This window comes from Branchiostoma floridae, chromosome 5, assembly GCF_000003815.2.
Source record: "Branchiostoma floridae strain S238N-H82 chromosome 5, Bfl_VNyyK, whole genome shotgun sequence".
NCBI lineage: Eukaryota > Metazoa > Chordata > Leptocardii > Amphioxiformes > Branchiostomatidae > Branchiostoma > Branchiostoma floridae.
In genome coordinates, this window is record NC_049983.1 from 24,461,938 (window position 1) to 24,482,803 (window position 20,866).

At 42.7% G+C, this 20,866-nt stretch overlaps 1 protein-coding gene across 2 annotated transcripts in view; it reads right to left on the reverse strand.

Annotated features, from left to right (window-relative positions):
* Positions 1 to 10,057: 10,057 nt before the first annotated feature.
* Positions 10,058 to 20,866, reverse strand: part of LOC118416563 (gamma-aminobutyric acid receptor subunit beta-3-like) — a 35,480-nt gene continuing 24,671 nt past the window's right edge. For both annotated transcript variants that reach the window (XM_035821711.1, XM_035821709.1), the window contains 3 exons: positions 16,653 to 16,805; positions 13,400 to 13,638; positions 10,058 to 12,202 (listed from right to left, as the gene is read on the reverse strand). In XM_035821711.1, coding sequence (XP_035677604.1) covers positions 11,126 to 12,202; positions 13,400 to 13,638; positions 16,653 to 16,805 — 1,469 coding nt within the window. In that variant the 3' untranslated portion in view covers positions 10,058 to 11,125. The remainder of the gene's footprint in view (positions 12,203 to 13,399; positions 13,639 to 16,652; positions 16,806 to 20,866) is intronic.

The window sequence follows — 20,866 nt, forward strand, 5'->3', positions numbered from 1 at the left end:
CCATTAGCAAAGCCCTGTAGATAATACTTTTCTTCTCGAGCTTTTCTGCTTCTAAGCTGGAAGCGGCTCTGCTTTGTGCCAACTCTCTGTTGAAATCTTCGGAATTTAATGACATCGAATGAGAGGCTGATGAGTTGTATAGAGACTGTCTAAAATGATCTCGAAAGGCAGAACAACAATGCTAGCATGGCAACTGCGATAACGTAATCCACACCGACGATCAATGGATCGTTTGAACAACGTTAATGGGCCCTACTTTGAGCACAAGTGGTTGTCAAATAGTTTGGCCAATTCCCAGTTTGGCGCTTATCACAAAGCACTATATATATACAACCACGTTTCAAGCAGCAGTAGGATTTGTCAACTTGCCAACAAGATTGACTTCAGCTGCAATAACTAAAATGGCATCGGGACAATTGTTTTGTGTATTTTTTTGTTTATTTATTCATGAGAAGCGCTAATCGACCAGTAGGCCGCTTTTCATTGAGGTCATGAGGGAGGTAAGGGTCAGATAAAATATAACAGAGAATACATATTACATTGAATACTAATAAATCCATCAACCTATATATCACTGCACATATATGAGTGTCCGTTCGTTTTGGTCATTACAGTCAAGAGTCTCTTAAAGCAGGTCAGATTTGGAGCCGTTCGTGTGTCTGGTGGTAGGTTGTCCAGGCATTGGGTCCACGGTAGGCTATTGATCTTCTGAAGGTCTCTCGCTTCGGTTTTGGGACAACCACTTGACTACTTGTGCTTTGTCTGGTTGTCTTGTACTTTGGTTCCTGTAGTACACAAACATCTGGCACATGTAGGGTGGTAGTTTGCTGTTTAGGGCCTTGTAGACTAGCACGGCATTGCTGTACTGGTGTGTTGCTTAAATGTCTTTCCAGCCCAGCCGGAAGAGAACTTCAGTGTTGGTGTCCTGTATGGGGCATTCAGTATTAGTTTTGCAGCCCGGTTCTGCATCGTTTGAATGTAATGTGCATGTAATAATTATCAAACCTGTCACCTGTTAAACAGGGTGGATTTTAGGTAGATTGACAAATCACGAAGCCGAAAACAATCTCCTTTCACAAGCATTTGTGCAGAGCACTGTTGATAACTAGGACAAAAACTATAGCTTTGGCAAGGTACAGTGTTCGAAAAAAATAAGATCTAGCGGTGGGCCATGCCCATGCGCACTTAGACGACCCTATCGTAGCCCTTAAAAGGTTTGGCCGCTTAAGGTTTCTTTTCATTTGGCTGGAGTTGATAACGTGAACTCAGTCTTCACGGTAGGCTTGCGATGGTCCCCGTAACCCTGCAGATAAATGTGCATGATAAGGCCGTGGCAACCGCGGGTCAGCTGGCAGGCTACACATGATAATCCCTTCAACTCTCCTGAAGAATCGGTGGAGTTGACCTGTAATGTGAAACGTTCTGCCACATACATTATGTGCGATACTAGGTATGCAGTGAAAATGAGTACCTAGCTTCGGCTAGTAGAAGTGACAGGGCTTAGGGGCATGTTCAGGCATGACGCACCCGCTGTACGCGAGTCAGGGGTAGGAGTTACACGTGCGTCCTTGGATGGAAGTCCACCTATGAGACGTATACTCCAAAATATAACCTTCTTTGCGAAGGTTATGGTTCTCCTGTCGATTCGACAGATGAGCAGGCAGACAGGCATTTACCTGTTTTTGCCTGAGCTACACATGACATTTTTTTTTATGGTGAAGGAGGGGTGTGCAATTCCTTCTCCACCCTCTCGTCTACTGGAGCACTAAGTCTGTATATGACACGTGTGAGACGGCTTCAGCAGATGCAGCTTTGTTATTCGGAGTATCCGTCTCCTAGGAGGACTTCCGACCAAGGATATAAGGAGTTCCTCCTACCCCTGATCGCGCCACTCGTGTGTCATGGCGGGTGCGTCATGCCCGAACATGCCCCAAAGCTTGTCTCGGCCACAAATCCCAGCCAAGGCCACTAGCCGCAGCTAGATACTCATTTACACCTGAGTTAAGAGAGGAAAGTCGTGTAAAGTGCCTTTCCCAAGGGCACAAGATCACAAGGACACAGCAGTCGGATTCGAACCCGCAACCTCTCAGTCTCGAGCCGGACATGCTGCCACTGCGCCACGCGATCCCACAAAGGAAGATGATAACAAAGCTGCATTTGTTGGGGTCGTCCTACATGTGACAGTTTCTGCACCTATGAGCTATGAGCTATGAACTATGAGCGTCAGTAGACGAGAGGGTGGAGAAGGATTTGCACACCCCTCCTTCACCTTAAAAAGGCATGTGCAGGCCATGCAAACAGGACGCCGAACCCACCGGCAAGTCACTGTTTGACTGCTCATCCGTCGAGAATCAGAACGAATGTAGTTCTGCAGTTCAGGTCTGATTCAGGTGATGGGAGGGCTACCGTGTGTTGTTGACTTGTGTGCCACCATGAACAGGGTCGTTAGATGTCGCTTCACAACCGTACTCGAAAAAAGAAAGAAAAGGAAAATGAAGTCAAACCCAACCTGTTTAGAAATAGGCAACTCTAGTATTGCAGTAGAATATTGTTCGTTACTGTCCATTGTCACTTGTATATCTACTATGTTTATACCATGTACTTGCAATTAGCCCTCGGACACGAACTTGCAAATAAACTTCACTTATAAAGGCAAAGAGGCGTCCAGAAGGCCTTGCTGATGCCCGATGTCTATAGCGACAAATATTTGATAAAATACGGTTGACATCTTTCTGGCTTCATATTCTCACAATGATCATAATTGTTTTTTTTTTTTATTGCGTGGTCTCTGGTTAATATTGTAGAAGATGGCGCTTACGTTCATATGTTTGATGTATCGAGAGAGAGAGAGAGAGAGAGGGGGGGGGAACAAAGTTGTTATTGATATGATAACTGATTTACTTCTACCTTAGGTCGCAACTATACTCCTCGGTCATGTACCTCATCTCTGGTATTTTCGGTCTTATTTGGCCAATTTCTACTTTTTTTAGCGACCTGTGGAGCCTGATAAAGGCTACAATAAACAAAGCACAGTTAATAATGAACTCTCCAACATCATTAAATACTGAGGTGGGATTGATCGTTCCAAAGAGATACTACACTCACCTCGGGGTACAGTGCGTCAACAGACAGAATGAGAACGACCAACAATCACACCACAATGCGCGGTGATTTAATGGGCCCGGCGGCGTTAACATAGAGGTAATTCATGTGCTTGATATCTTTCCACTAGCGACCACATCAACACCTTGCAGGCAATGGCTTGCTTTTAGGCCATCCAATACATATACTCTTTTGCATATCTTTCAGATTGCACGTCATTTTCTTATCTTCAGCACAGTGCAAATCAGAAATAATAGATGCCTAAACTATTTTTTAAGTCATTCAGTATTCTTAAAATCTGCCTGACTTGGGTGGCTCATCGGCGAGCAAGTTCGCGTTATGTAATTGGGAACTGAGCCGCTGTACACACGCAGTCATAGTCAATTATATAGAAGTCTGTGAAAGGTCACGGAAACTTTGGTGAGGGTATGAATCTACTCCATTGCTGTTTTTTTCTGTTGATGTTTGATGTCTATTTTTCTAATAATCTACTCTTCCCGTATTTTAACTGTATTTCATACATGTATTATAATTTGCAGTTTTTCAGGTGAGATTATGTATTACAGACAATAGCAAGAGTAGCAACTCATTTCAACATTTGACCCAGTACCAGTGAGTGTTACTACCTTTTATGTTACGCCTGTGAGAAAATGTATTGATTTTGTAAAAGATACCATCACACTTGCGGTTTTCAATTTTACTTCATCTACACATCTTCACAAGCATGCTGATTTCAGTTTCGTTATCAAGCTAGCCCGGAATTTGAATTCATCTATGCTTACTAGTTTATTGCACAAAGATATAAATGATAGTGGATAAAACAGAAGTCAATTCAATTTTGTTTCAACCATTTGTAATCCTATTCTGTTTCCACTGTTTGGCTGTACAGTGTTGTTTGCAGGTTCAACGCCATTATTACGCATGAACAGTTCCCTGACTCCCGTGTCAGTAACACTACGCCACTGAGAGTTGGACAATTATGTAGAGCCGGCTAGGGTCAAGGCAATTACGTCGGGTGTTTTTGACTAGTCGAAGGTTTCAAATCGTCTTCAAGGCCGCTTTTCTTTACTTCCTAAAATGGTACTGATTTAAGTTTCATCATCTAATGGGACGTGTTTTAAAATCATTCGTAATTATTGGCTATTGAATTAAACTTACGAAAGATTATGAATTGATAAGTGGAAGGCTAGTTGTATATATATAACCCATTTCTGTTCTATCTTTTTCAAAGGCACACTTTTCTTTCTGCTGATCGTGCTGTACAGGGTATTGATTTGCATTGATTTTGAGGTAAATATTGCAGATTCCCACTACGACGTTTTGTTATTGTCTTAAAAAACAATGACCAGACTAGAAGCAGTCTTGATAAGTACAGTAAACGAACAGCTATTTTTGCCTTTCAAACCTCTTGATTGAGCGGTTCTACTACCCCGTTCGCATTTTATCCCACCGACTTGTCAAAGAGGAGATTTTTCGCTCCGCAGTGAATACACCATCTCTTATAGTTCATAAAATGCATTTCATGCTACTTATAGACTTTGATCTTTTATCCGCTGTGGAGTATATGGCCGGAAGATGATCGTCCATTTGACTGGGCCAGGTCATGTCTATAGATAATGGGCCGGGACAGGTCCTCTAATGCAGCGGTAATGTACTGATGCAAAGTCAACTTGTCATTCAATCCCTATTACAACGGACATGAATAAAGCACCATGCAAAGACGGAAGCCCTTGGTGCACCCACGATTTGTCACGAGAGGTTACATTGTTAGTCTTAGATCTTTTATGCTAACTCCTCTCATATGTAAGACGTCAACGTTACACATGTATTCCTAGGCTCGCAATTAACGGGACTAAGTTGGGTCAGAAACATACTTTGTATTGGAGAGCGAGCAGCCCATCGGTGTGATGTGATAGCATTCCAAAACAATTAGTTGATGCCACCTGTAACAGATTCAGCACACACTGTAGTCTGTATCTTCTCCTGTATCTGCATCTATATAGCCGGTATAACCGCCCTTCGGCGTAACACACCAGCAGTTCTTTGTATGTACTTGGTCCACCTCACGTGGTTGTATGTAGGTGCTGCGTAGCGTCGAGGACGCGATAAGTTTTTGCAAGTTATATTTTGTCATGTATATTTATATAATGGTTATGCATTGCTGCCATTTATATCTATCTATGTATGTTGTTCCTGTAATGTTATTGAACCGTTGATGTTTTGGTCGTGGGTTGGCAAGTTGTAGAGGTGTGCTTTCACCTGTTATGCCCCCCCCCCCCCATTGAAGCAAACAAATAAAAATGTTCATGAAATGGCTTTGATATTGAAATAAAGTCATACAAAACTGCTATATCGAAACCCTTGCGATTTGATTACAATGTTCCGTAATGCAACACCTGCATTGTAATATCCTTAGGCTGTTTTTACGGTAGATGCATCAGGGACGTATAAAGTGAAGCAAATAAAAGTAAGGTGCGACTATTATCGCCCATTATGGACAGTTTCGAAAGAATCATAACTTTTACGATGTCTTTTTTATCACAATTTTTTTTATTTTCTTATCTGCACCTCAGTCACGTATGATCCATGCCTCTCTGCTGTGAGTACAAGGGACACCTTGGGAGCAGATATGCAAATGACGTATCTGGAGTTTCCGATAATATAAATGCAGCATGACGTCATGTCTGGCGGATCAGATGTAGCAAGTGTAATCCATCCAACTCAGGATCTTCTGAACTTCAATCGAAACGTACGCGAAGGACGCGAAACTCATTCCCTGCGACCGGGTGTTTTGATCATATTTCCCGCAGATTAGGTCAGACGGATCATGCACCCTTTCCACTAGGACGGCGCTCGAGCTCTCGTCGCGCTCTCTCTGTGACCTAGAATTTGACAGATCGCTCAACGAATTGTATAGAAAAGAAACGAATCTTTTCACACTTTGTGTGTTTTGTTGTCTTTTCAGTCACACTTTTACGCTTTGTATGATATACCCAGTGTGAAAGCAAATCTTATCTAGGTCGCAGTGAGAGCGCATCGCGATCGCCGTCCTGGTGGAAAGGAGGTATAACGGTGATGATTCTGGAGGCGGCGATGACGCACCAGACGAGACGTCACCTGCGGGAGGTAACGCATCATGTGTTATCTTCTTAATTACCACGTCTCCAGGCTGCAGGAGTCATCCATCACTGTCAGCATCAACACGCCTCCCGACAGTGGGGAGTGCCGACTCCTGTAACGCCGACAGATTAGGCGCCTGGTGCTTGCAGACCTGACAAGCAGATTCCGGCATGGCAGCATCTTGTCGGTGATGTGTGAAGCGCTGCCCTTTTAATCAAACCCTACAATCCTTCTATGAACTTCCTTGACACTAGAAACCTTACATGTTCACCTCGTATACGCCGGCAGAGATAGTCAACCTACTATTCTTTTCTATTGACAACAACGGGTTTACTTAATTTAAGTTCACCGAAGTAAGTTGTTTACATACATTTCTGCTAACTTTCACTAACATGTTTAGCGGAGGATGGCTAGAATAGAGAATAACTACACGTGGCTATCAAATTTGTTGGAAAATGTTTCATCATTGTGTAAAAATGCAAACTGCAACAGAACAGATGTATCCCTCGGGTCCTGTGTTCTCAGAGCTGTTTAGACCAGACAAGTAGATTCCGGCATGGCAGCATCTTGTCGGTGGTGTGTGAAAACCTATGATATTGTCGTCCTTGACATAAGAAACTTTCCCATGTTCGCTTCGTGTTCCCTCTGGTAGCAGAGTTAGCAGTCAGTCAACCTAATGTTCCTTTGTACACCAACAACTGTTTTAGCTGTATACATGCATTTCAGCTAACTCCAGTAACATGTTTAGCGGAGGCTTGAATAGAATATGACTACGCGTGGCAAATTTGTCTGGAAAATGTTTTATCATTGTGTAAAGATGCAAAACTGCAGCACAACACAGGAATCCCTCAGCTCCAGTAACGCCGACAGATTAGGCGCCTGGTGCTTGCAGACCTGACAAGCAGATTCCGGCATTGCAGCATCATGTCGGTGATGTGTGAAGCGCTGCCGTTTTAATCAAACCCTACAATCCTTCTATGAACTTCCTTGACTCTAGAAACTTTTACATGCTCACCTCGTATACTCCTACAGAGTAGTAGTCAACCTACTGTTCTTTTCTATCGACAACATCGATTTTACCTAATTCAAGTTGTTTACATACATTTCTGCTAACATTCACTAACATGTTTAGCGGAGGATGGCTGTAATAGAGTATGACTATACGTGGCTATTGGATTTGTCTGGAAAATATTTTATCATTGCGTAAAATGCAAACTGCAGCACAACAGATGTATCCGTCAGGTATCAGGTTGACTTATCTTACCCGACGTTCCTTGCCAACCCAGCATTAGTGACAGGACTTGAACCTGAAGCTACTAACGAAACATACGACAGACCTGTCACATTCGAACGCTACCCATACATTTGTCAAATATACTAAAGTGACGAAATGTCAGACAGAAACACATGGGGGGCATTACTCTGGGTGGGGAACAGTAATGTTGTTTGATATGTGATCACGGTGTCAGACGTATCCTGACCTCTGGGGTCCGAGGTGGCCAGTAATAAATAGGTTTTATTAATCGAAGGTCCCCTGGACAGATTCCAGAAGTATACAGATAATAAGAATAAATCGAAAGGTAGCATTGGTAGGCGATAGAACCTTTCTTTACACAGAAGCTCATTCGTTACAAAAGCACGATGTCGGGCTGTGACCTGTAAGGTAGGATAAAAAAGTGCAAAATTGGACAATGGGTATCTGCCAAACTTCTGCATGCAGCATCGTGCCATCTGCACTGCGTAGTTCTGCAAACTATAAAACGAGCTTCAAACTTTACCAAGCTGGACAGCTCTTCGTGTCTTTATCCCATTATCGGATGGGGGAAGTGTGTTGCGATGAAAGTTTATTGACAGCAGGACCCCTGCTGATTGTCGTCTAACCTACATTTTAGTCAGCCTTTGCAGGCTTAATGGCATTTTCCCTAGAGGAAGAAGCATTAAGTAGGGCTGCATGTAACACAGATGCACGTGGAAGATGCAGTCGGTTAAGTGCAGTATATGGATTTTTTTTTATAAATCCATATACATTAAGTAAGACCTGGTAGTACGGACCTTCCATTAAATGATTGACAGTCGGGCATGCTGAACATTGGCATGTCGTCTGTACTCTGACCTATTGACGAAACAATCAGCAGAGTGATGGACTTTCATAACTTCCAGCTGACCTAGTCTGATCTGTAGCTTTTTTTAAAGTATGATGTTACACTTTATCTTTCTTTCTGATCCCTAATGTGCGTGCCGACTATACGGTGTGTCTTCTGTCATTAGCTCAGTCCATTGTGAACCAATGCGATGCTCAGTGGCTCCGGATATAAACCTTGAAAGTCAATCGGCTATTTTTTTGTCAAAAGAGACAGTACTTTTAGTATCAAAGATATCTTAAGACTGGTGCTCTGTCACAGTTTGGTTCTTACGCTAGAAGAGGGTGACGAATCGGCGTTGTCATCTTCTTAAAGCTATTGATTTGTCATCCACTAATCATACTTACTTCACTTTGTTTGAAAGCTTTTTCCACTTTACACAAGTGCTTATCTTCATTGTCATCTCGATATCTTTTACATCCTTCAGAAGAATGTCGGCTCGTCACCTGTCACTGTTATTGGCTCAGGGTCTCCCGTCGTTTCTTTCTGCCATTTGTTTTCCAAGTACGCGTTTGATGCGATGATCTGAGGATGCCGAAAACAGTACCTACGCAATCTTATTCTTCACTACTTGCTTCTTCTATACCGAGAACCGTTAGATGTAGGTAAAACCCATCATTTCTGAGTTCCAGTTTTCATTTGAGTTACAAAATAGAGAACATTCACAGTATACGAGCATAGCTCCCGTTTCTCAGTTCTAAACAGTTCTAACCTAAGGACTCATGCCATGTGCCTCAGCCCACCAAGTCTAAAGATAAATGACATCGCCTCTTTCACGGACAAAATCCTTAAAATATCCTACCTCCAATAAAACTGCAGAATATATTCCAAATGTGGGACAAGTTATAAATACATACAACAATTAATTCTTTGCCGGCTATTGTAGGATCGAGTCCTGGAAAGAAATGCCGAGGCTAATGATCAAAAGTGCACATCGAGAAAATAGCATTGCCTGAAGTACGGTCAGACATGAATGTAGCCAAATAAAAGTGGACGTAAAATGTATGAGACAATTTGGTCAGGCTTTGTGTCCAATTTCACCCGGAGGCAATCATACAGCATACCACCTGTTGCGTGCTGACGAAGGTCCCCTTCTACTGTGCGCTGATGTTGGCACTGTCTACCCGTTTTAAATACCATCTATTTTCTTACCACCCAGAGGAAATACGCGTTTGAGAAATGACACTCAGACATGAGCTGTCAGTATCTTGTGTAATTTTACTGTACAGGCACATAAGGATAACGACCCTATTACGGGTTCGTGTACAGTCTGATGTATAAAGTATATATTGTGGACAGTTTTTTCTCCAAACGTACAACGGAATGGGTCGTCTATAGACACATGTGGTACCTAAGGCTACTTTGATGGTCATGGAAATGTCTCTATTCAACATACGGTATACTTATTGACCTAACATCATAAGTCTTCAACATCAGTCATTTAAGGTTTGTACAATGTTTGATATGATTTATTAACAGGCAGAATTTTCCAGGGATTGTTTCAATGATATGTTTATTTCTCATGGATGGACTGAGTCTCCTTAATGGCCTTACAGTCTGGTCTTGCGTCTCTTGTACTTAATCTAAAAATCTGGTGTTTTATATCTTGATGAATTTTACCGGTCAAGCGAAAGAAATTAAAAAAGCAATGTCACCCAAGTCATTATCAGATGCAAGAATTAACTTAACAAAGGGCTCCTGCAAAATGCGTAAAAGACGAAAATCATGAAGTTCGAATCCAATAAGGCCGTTCCCTTACTTTGTGTCTACTTGTGTACATAACGACAAACATGTATGACTGGAAAAACGTAGCCATATCTAAGACAATTACGCTTGGTACTGCACTGGACTTGAATTTGGTAAATGCCTGAAAAATTTTACTTTCCAAACTCTATCAATGTTTCGGAAAACTGGAGTACGTTATACGTTTTCTTAAGGCTGGTGATGCCCTTAAAGCTCTATCAACATCTAGCTACGGATATATTCGCTACAATGGGGATATAAATATTAGCTAATACATGTACATATAACGTTTCGGGCACTTCAATTGTGTACATGAGTCGGCTAATTGTATAATGTGTGGCCGCCAACAATAAATACGTAGGCCAACAGGGCTAACTATCGATATCAACACGGTTAGGTATATATACACCTCTTACATTTGTTGTTTTTGTTAACAATTATTGTGTTCCATGGTCAATATGTATACCGATACAAAAAGAATTATTCGAAACTTGGAGGGAGATTGCCCTGCCAGAAAAAAAGACTATACAGGGTCTCTGCATCTGCTACATTTCTTTTTCTACTAAAAAAATGGACTGGAAATAATGGCGATTTAACTATCCACACCCTCCCAACATCATATAGTCTACCTTTATCAAAGCAAAATGTAACTAACATTGTTAGCTTCGTTTATTGTTAGATGATAACCCCCCTTTGAGAACAAACGTTTCAGAGTAGTGTTAGACGTCATCTCAATGTGTGTATTTTATTACGACCTTTGTATTTGTACAAAAGTACTTAACCCGGTTGGGCATGAAGGTACCGTGAAGGTGATCATCATCATTACTATTATCATGCATACAGACGAACTACTGAAACAAAGGTTTGCCGCTTGGAATTTTCCCAGTATGTTGCTTTTCATCACAGGAATTCTATTCAACTTCTAAATTTTTCTACATCAATAAACGTTTGAAAAAAGTCCCAAAGTGGCAAAATATCCTGCATAGTCTTCCTATACTCAAAGAATTATTCCGGCTCGGCTATGTGTGGGCATAGGAGACCCAATACATCACACAGAAAAGGAAAAATACACCTGGGAAGACTACTCTAGAGTATTTATCTATGGTATTCACATCTTTAACCTGCAGTTTGATATTTGAAGTCTTTACTCGTTGGACCACTTCTGCGATGGTGAGCCTTTTCCTGTCTTGCCTTCCCTCTTCTTGTATTTTCATGACCTTTTGACCCAGAGTGGCAAACGAGACCGGGCGCTTCCGCACGTCGGTCTGTTCTCTCTGTCTTCCCCGTCCTCCCTCCGTAGCCGCTGCCCTGTCGTTCGCCTCCTTCTGTAGTTTTGCTGCATTGAGGACCGCCATGCCCATGCCGGAAAGCTTGCGCACGCGCGGGTCAGCGCTGAGGGACAGGCGGGACTCTGTCTTGCTGAGCGCGGACGTGGGCGGCTCGGTGTTGGATAGAGCTCGGCGGCGTTCTGTCGCGACCCGGAGGTGAGATTCGGGCTGGATAATCACAGGAGGGGGATCGTCGTGTGGTTTACTTACGTCATCAGCATCATCGACATTTGAAACGTTCTCCGTCGATGCCTGTCCCTGTGGCACTAATTCCATGCCTTTATCCTCCATCTCCCTGGCGTACTCAATAATCATCCTGGCTATGCTGCCCCTTGGACTCGCTGTAGACGCGATTGATGGCTGTCTGGTCGGCCTGGAACTCCCGTCAGAGTTTCGGCCCACCCGGGAGTCGCTCCTACGCCGTCTCTCCAGACTCTGGTTGGAGACGTCCAGCGTCGGGATGTTGAGGCAAACATGGTCGTCGCTGATGACGGAGTACTCTTCCGCAGGTGCCTCATGCTGCCGCTGCGCAGTTGTTGGTCCAGTGTTGAACACATTTAGGGGCACGTTCTCCTGTGTTCGCGTCGCCTTGGACCAAGGATTCTTTCTGCCAAGGCCGCGGCGAGGAGAGCTGTAACTTTGCCTTTCTGACTCTTGCTTTGGGTTGTCTTTGTCAACATTTTTGGACGATTGATCATCGTTTTTGTCGGCTCCGTGTTCGAATCCTCTTCTCTTCAGAGCCGCCAGTAGACCACCCAGTCTTCCCGGCTGTAGGGCATAAGAAAAGCTTAGGCTTTGGGATATATAAATCAGATGAATAATGGAGTGAAACCCAATCCTCAAAACCCATGGAAAAACATAAATGCAAACACATACACGTCGTGTCATGAAGTGAGAGTGGGGAGATTTTTTTTAAATTTATATTGTAGCCGACAAAGTTAGTAGCTGTGTCAATTCACGAACTTCTGAGAACAGCCAGCCCCATCTTGATTTATCAAGCTGTGGGAATGGCCTTTGCCTCGTGTAAAAATTAATTTTAGATTATAAACACTGCCGGCAGTCCTCATCAGAAGGCCTTATCTTGCCGACGGGCTGTTGCCTTATGAACAGGGTTGGCGCCAGCACACCGACCGTATCAAATTTGTTGATTCTACTGATACTACAGTTAAAACATTCAACAAACATTCCTAAGACGACGATCCGTATTGGTACATCTCTCGACTTTCATACGTGATAACGTCAAAGTATTAAATGCGACTCAATTACGGAGACTACAATTAATCTCCAAGCAGATTTCTCCGTGGCAAGACAGTAACATAAGTTGAGGAAGGACTTTAGCCGGCAGAGGAGTAACATTTTATTCCTCTGCCGGCCAAAGTCCTTCCCCAGCTTATGTTACTGTCTTGCCACGGAGGAATCTGCTTGGAAATCAGACTACAATGACGTGATGGAAATTTTGACACTGCTCGTAAATATGAACTGGGCTATCCAAGCCTATCCAATAAGGTTTTCGGTTTGGTTTGTTTTGGTTTAGCTTGATACGGATCTCCATTAGTGACTGATATGTCACTATTGTTCCAGGGGTTGATTTGTAGTTAATCTCCAACTCTAGACGGAATGATTTGCACCAGTTACACTGTAATGTGGCCTATCTTATTTTTAAGTATTTCGTATCACAATCCTAAGAATGGCGTGAAATGAAGATGCCTGTGCTGTAGCATACCCCTTTCCACTCGGACCGCACTCTCGTCGCACTCTCTCTGCGACCTAAAATTGTACAGATCGCTTAACGAATTGTATGCCAAAGAAACGATCTTGTTTTACACTTTGTGTGTTTTGTTGTCCTCTCAGTCAAACTTTTACATGCTGTATGATATACCCAGTATGAAAAACGTTACACATATCCTATTTAGGTCGAAGTGAGAGCGCATCGCGATCGCTGTCTAGTAGAAAGGGGGGCCCAACCTGTTCCTCGTGCTTAGGCACATCTTCCAGTCCGGCCTGTTTGGCCTTTAAGGCCTTCTGTTCCCTGCGTTGGCGCACGCTGGAGTGGTAGTTGACGGCGGCGTACTCCAGGAGCGCCGCGAAGACAAACAGGAAGCACATGACGCAGTAGACGTCGATGGCCTTGATGTAGGAGATCTTGGGGAGGGAGTCCCGAGCACTTGTGATAAAGGTGGTCATAGTCAGGACGGTAGTGATGCCTGCGGAACCAAAGGGGGATCGGTAGTCAATATAAGTCTTCTAGAATTAAAAGACCGCTTAAATGTGTGGCACATGTACAAGTGACGGTTTAATACGCAAGAGCAAATAATCAGACATACTACAAAATGCATATATTTCCGACAACGCAATTCTTAGCACAATATATGATCATTTTAAAGCAACATCACCCCTTTAAGTATATGGGTTATAAGGAAAAAATTACAAAAACACTTTTTTTTGCATATCTGCATATATTGATGTGTATGATTGTTTCCATTGTTACATATATATGATGTTACCATGTGACCTGTAACTAGCCCGAGCCATGTAACAAAAGCCTATTCCAGTTTGGAAGAAACTTTTGATTCTTTACCGGAGGTCGTTTCGAAGGGTTTGATTTCATTTTCGTTAATCTGCCAACACGTGACCATTCCATCCGATGATACCTTGATACCGGCAATATCCAATCACACTTCCAATCACGAATCTATGCATTTTAAAGTGCCGTACAGGGAATCTAAGAATAACATCTCAGGCTCCCCAGTCCCCACACTCCTTGTTCCTGGAATTCGTCCGGCTCCCCGTCGGCCCTTATTCCAGGAACTCATCAATCTGAGATTACCGTGCACGATGGGGGCCCGAATCTTATTTGTCAGTCAGGCCCCCAACAGCCTACTGTAGGTAGCTAACTGATAAGCATCTGCAAATATCACACTGGACCCAAGATACTCCGTCTTATGTTTGCTTGTACATTTGAAATCGCATATATCGTTTCCAATTTCTTCACCATTGTTGTCCAGAAGGCTTAGCGGCCAATTGGATAGGATAAATCATTCAGGCAATGTGGCGTATCTAGGTTAGCAATTGTGTCTTTGGGATAAAAAGAAAGTAGTTATCGCAGCCAATGGTTTTTCTGCGTGGATGAGCTCAATCTTAGCTTGGCAGAAAGCCAATTCGTCATTATGTCAACGATTAATATTACTGAAAAGAGGTCAAATTGTAATACCAAGCCAGTATAGGACTCAAGTCAAATAAAAGATTTTGTTTTTAGATTTTAACAGTTTTTATGTCAACGGCAGCACCTAGATGAAAATCCATGAGGATGGATACTGTTACCTTCACAAAAACGCACACACACTTAAGGTGGGTTCACACGTGCGTACATATTCCTGTCCGTATGGCAATCTAAGCCTCTACCAGGCTCCGTGGGGTGTTGGAAAATAGTAGAAATTGGACAAATATAGACAGACAATTAATAACATGCCAGAGTTCGCAAACCATACTCACTCTTCGGCCAGCTAACTATTCTGGAACTTTACCTATTCATATTTGTCCAATTTCAATATTTTTCCAGCGTCCTGTGCAGCCTGGCAGAGGCTTAGAATTCCATACGGACCTCAAACGCAGGTTTGGTTTGGTTTGGTTTAGTTTATTTAGATCTCCATTAGTGAAATACACTAGTCTTCCTTGAGTCCACATTAAAACAATACAGAAATAAAAGTAACAGAAATGTACAAATAATACAAATTATAACTTTGAAATAACAGAAAGCAAACATATGGTAAACTGAAAAACAGTGATTTGCATACGTGAAGTAAAATAAAATATGTAAAATATATAGTTGTGAACCAGGCTTTTCTCCATATGCATAGACCCCGCTATACAGTTTTACAAATATGCAGTTCTGCGATAATTAAATGTAAAAATGGCGCAATTGTGTTTAAGCCAGCTACTAGCTGATTCGGCATTGCGTTAATCGACTTGACATGGACAAATGATGGCGTCTACTTATCTTAACTTCATAATAACTAGAGCTCCAATTTGACTTAAAGCTCCAGAAACGCATTCGATGCGGAACTTAAACCACAGCAGTGAAGCCGCAAGAAATGAGAAATCAATGTGCTATGGTCAGTCCCTTCAAGGAAATGGGCGACCTAGGGACGCCAGCGAACATTTGTAATCCGGGAAAATGTTATAACCTAAATGTCAATCGATGTTGACGCCTTAAATTGATGATGAATGTACAAATATATGCGGCACCACAAAACGTTTGACCTATAAAGCCTGCTGGCTGAATGTCCGTCATGAACCTTGCGGATTGTGCAGCAGGCCGCTAGGGGAAGGTCAATAAGCAGGTGAAGTTCGAACATACGATGACTTATTAGTTTGCTTATTCACTAGCGTCTTTGTCCCAATTAGGCCTTGTTAAAGCTAAGGGCACAACCCGCCGTACGTACAATTTGTCCATACGTTTTTTTTTTGGGGGGGGAGGGGGGGAGGCCACGTCCGCCTCGTACTGAAAACGAGGGGTAGGGTCGAATCCGCAGCCCGATGGCTCACAAAGTTTTGCCTGCACGTAAAGTTTTACGGCGTGTCTGCGTGCTCCAAACTCCGTCGAATTCCCTACGAGTTCGTACGGAGGCGATACTTACCACTCATGGATCCCAAAAGATTGCCCACGTTTTGGCACGTAGACAGCTCTATTTGCACGTACGGTGGGCCGTGCTCTTAGCTTGAGGTGGCTTGCATGGATCAATGTTATGCGTTACTTTTTTTTGAATCGTCACAATATGGAGTGTCAGAAATTTGCTGCTGAACTGATGGCTACAAAATTTGATTTGGAGCTCTGCGATGGTTTTAAAAACTTGTACTGAGGTGAACTTTTAACAGGCGACACTGATCCCCACGAAGATGCCGTGGTCACACAAACGAATAGATTTTCTCTTTTTCTTTAACAGATTGATGTATTACCTCTGTCAGTAGCGCTTTTGCAGGCAAAATGAAGACTCAAAGATAAGTTATTCCCACAAAAGCATTTTGAACCTTTCTTTATATGAACTTTTTCTGTTCCTTTTCTTCAAAAGAATGATATATTAGTCCTGTCAGAAGCGCTTTTGCAGACAGAATGGTGACTTCTAGATAAGTTATTCCCACAAAGGCTTCTTGAACCTTTCTTTATGCGAACTTTTAACAGAGTATCCCTCCAGGGCTTTTGCAGACACATTAGGCTTACCCAGGGCTACTCGGGCCGGCACTGCCTCGTGGTTTATCCAGAAGGAGACCCAAGATAAGACCACCAGCAGCGTGGCCGGCAGGTACGTCTGCAGGATGAAGTACATGATGTTCCGGTATAGCTTGAAACGAATGGTCAGCCGGGGATATTCGCCTGCGGGAAGAATGCAGTAGAATCGGTTAAAAGTGCTGACGAATGGGCCTGGCCTGGAGGCGACTATGAACCAACAGGAAATGAATACATGCAATCATTACTGCAGGCGGGGCAGTGTGATGTAGTGGTCTGAAAGGCCGTATATTACGCCTACTACAAAGATATATAACAGCTATTCAACACTGTGAAAAAAAACTAATCTTGAAGTTATACATCCGTTGGCACGTATGGCGGTGTGTATTCTACCTTACTCTTTTATCCGTAACTAGCTATAAAGGAGATGTGGATTGCGTTCTATATACATTTAAATGACACACTGAGCGTATAATGAAGCACACGTATTTTGAGATCAACTCCTAGAGTTCAGTCAGGGGTCTCTCTTTTTTGCAATGTCCATCCCTTATTATACTAATAAAACCTTATTCGTCTTGGTTGGCTCAGTGATTGAAAAGCATATCAGGCAGCTGGTCGAGCGTTTGTTATTGCCGAGGATACTGATAGGTTATTTGAGGTTTACGGCTTAATGAATTACGGGCGTTGCATTTGGATGAATTGCGCAATTGAAGGAATTCTGAAAGATCAGTTTGCAATATGAACCGAAGGAAATTCTCTCGGATTTTATTATTCCACGATTTTATTGAGATGGCATCTTCCTATGCCACAGATTACATTTACTTGCTTGGCTTGGCGTCTAAGTATGTACGATATATATGGATGGAGCAATTTTCTGTAAACCGAGGGTGTAATGGATTACTTTCGTTTTTTTTTACAACTCGTATATACGGAAGCACAAAGATAGACTCATTTTGTTCGAGCGATCAACACAATGACCTTCATGCAGACAAATGCTAGCGTTCATATGCCCCGAGTCTCGATCGGAAACCAATTAAATTGTGAAAGACGACGGAGGGCAGGCCCCTTCAGCTCTACCCCAATATTACTTTCTGCCGTTGATATTTCAAAGGCATTTATCTGCATACAACCCATCAAAAACTGGAAACACTGAATGGAAGTGCGAAGGACATCATACGACAAGGTCGCTGTATACTTGAGTACTAAAAAACAGTAGTTTCGGCCATATCTGGCTTTTTATCGTATCTATTTCCCTTGATTTAAGAACGGCCGTAGTTAGTGGCGGCGGGTGGTTTATTGTCGACCGGAAAGATCTGAAAGCGCCGCTTGAAGGTGACGTCAGAAGCCTGTAACCATGGCACCTGTAGTAACAATAATAGATCTATTGTTCGATCTCAACACTAATGGACTCGTCCGTATTACCCTTCATCTCCCCAAGGTTAGCACCACGTGACGTATGACCGCTGCACCAGCCGAGCCTGACTATCATGCCCGTGTTTCTACTTGGCTGGCGGTGCGTTACACCGCCCACGTTTACAGTATATGCAGCTTCCCTGCCAAGTATTATTGATATGCACATTAAAAGCAATCTGTGTTGTACATTTTTCTTGGCCATCTGACAATGTTTGAGGACTTCACGTACAGTGACACTTTTATCTACGATCATAGTGTACATATATACATATAAGCTCGCTTTGAACATCGCTTTGAACACATTCTGAGCCTGTCTCAGGCAAGGGTATGCTTGTATGGCTGGTGATTAAATCTGGGACATTGTTTTTGTCTTCAATACACGCGGGACATATGATAATAGTCATTTGATCATTTGTCTCACATAGATTAAACCACTCAGACAAATTGGCATAGTGATTAGTCCTTAGTCATACAGAACTCTTAATTGTTATGAGCAATTTCATAGATATTTTCGATGCCTTATACATGTAAAATTTGTCATGCATTGTGCCGATTACAATTGTTAAGCAACTTTAAGATTGATTATTGGCGCCATCTTTCACGAACAAATTAACAAATCATTTCCCAATACCGTCAATTGATTCCATCCCGTAGAGGATTTGCCCATCACAGACCGTTACACTTCTTAAGCATGGCCAGTTCAAACCAACGTAAAGCGTCGATTGAACATTTGCTCGCGGTTTCGTACCTGCCTTCTTCTGGAGGCTTAGGACTGCAAGCACGGTACGTAAGACGTACACAAGACTGTCAGTTTTTTATCCACGCACACCGCACCATCGTACGTGTGGGGGTTCTTTAACGTGCCTGGGGACTGTGCTTCTCCCCAGACACGGGACCGCCATTTAACGTCCTATCCGATGGACGACCCTAGCCGAAGCTAGGTACTCATTTTCACCTGAGTAAAGTGAGGAAATACGTGTTAAGGGCACACGATCGGTGACACGGCAGCCGGATTCGAACTCGAGACCTCTCTGTTCCGAGGCAAACGCGCTGCCGCTGCGCCACACGGTCTCACACATCCCACGGTCTCACACGCACGGTCTGCCATCTTCCTATCAGAAGCCTTATCGCCAATATTCAGCGAACTGAGCGAGGATGTGCGGATCAGTGAGGAATTAGAACAGCCAGGCTGACGGAGGTGATAAAATGTTTGGAGCTGTCCTTAGGCCATTTTGATTTGATCATATGGATGGCATCCGCGCGTGCATCAATTTTCAACCCTTTCCAAATATTTTAAAAGTTTTTAACAATACTGTGAATCGTAAAATGCAGCTTCAAAACCAGCAGATATATGTCGTCTATTGCAAAAAAAATATAACAGAAAGTGTACAATAATCTCCTAGAATATTTCAAGGTTGAAGAAGATGCGAAAGAACGATAATCAAGAATCTACTGTTCGGTTTACTATATTCTGTGTGTTCAGTCATTTGTTTAAACTTTACACTTCACACAGATTTCATAATGAAGGCAACTTTTATTTGTCAAACCTCATTTTTATTCGCACGCTCGCATCAGTTTTTTCAGGTTCCCAGAGAAATATATATATACATAATTAAATAAACATGGCCTTACTTCTTCCTGTTGTGAACTTAATTAGCATTGATGTTGGTTAATGGAGATTAGTTTTCGCTGACTCGCTCATTAAATTACAAGAAGGTCGGTAGATCAGAGTCAATGTGACATGTGTCAATCGAAGTCTGTTAATTTCAATGTATAACCCTGTAGATCTAAAGACCTATTCATTAAAAGACGGTCACAACGTCTGTTGCTGTCACGTCAGGTCAATGTATTGATTTGAATTTGAATTTAAGATTTAGAAATGGGACACAACCCTGAACGCATTTCCATCCGAAATATATGTACGAGGGGCGTTCAATAAGTAATGCCCCTGACTCATTTCCCATAGCAGGAGATTAATAAAACTTGGCACAGTTATTAGTCTTTCTCTTCATAGGAACCACCCAGAGTTATGCATTTCTCTCATTGTTTGATGTAGCTCTGGACACCGTTTTTGTAGAACACCCGAGGTTGGTCCTCCAACATATGCCTCATCAATGGCAGAAGAGGGACGACCAGCTCTGGGAGCTGTTTCCACAGACTTCCGACCATGCTTGAATTCACGATGCCAGCATTTTAGAAGGTCATATGATGGGGCATCATCACCATAAGTTTCTTTCATTTCATCAAAAGTCTCCTTTGGTGCGCGTCCTTTCAAATACAAAAAATGGATCACTGCGCGACACTCAACTTGCTCCATTTCACACCTGGTCCATTTCACACCTAACTCAGTTCAAACACCTTTAAATCAGAAACCACAGTAAGTTCACGTAGATCAGACAACTGGAAGTGGGTCAGGGACATTACTTATTGAATGCCCCTCGTACCTCATAATCCTTCGATCCTAGAATTCAATGTCTGAGTATCAATACAGCATGCAGCAACAGGCTCGGAATGTCCAAACCTCGCTAATTGAGGATTGCAAAACGATTTAAGATTACATTACATAATGGGTAATATAATGTTAATATAACCGGTCCGCAACAGCTTCCCTCGGTATGGTAGACTGCGTATAGAGGTTGATGCTCCTTTCAGTCGATCAATTCAATTGGCTTACCCATGGTTAGCAATGTATGGCTAGCAATGTCAAGCTCTCAGCTCTAAACGAGCTCTTTTATAGGCACCTGTAGTTTTTCAATGGTTTTTTGTATCATTGCGGCCTTGTGTATAAATCATAT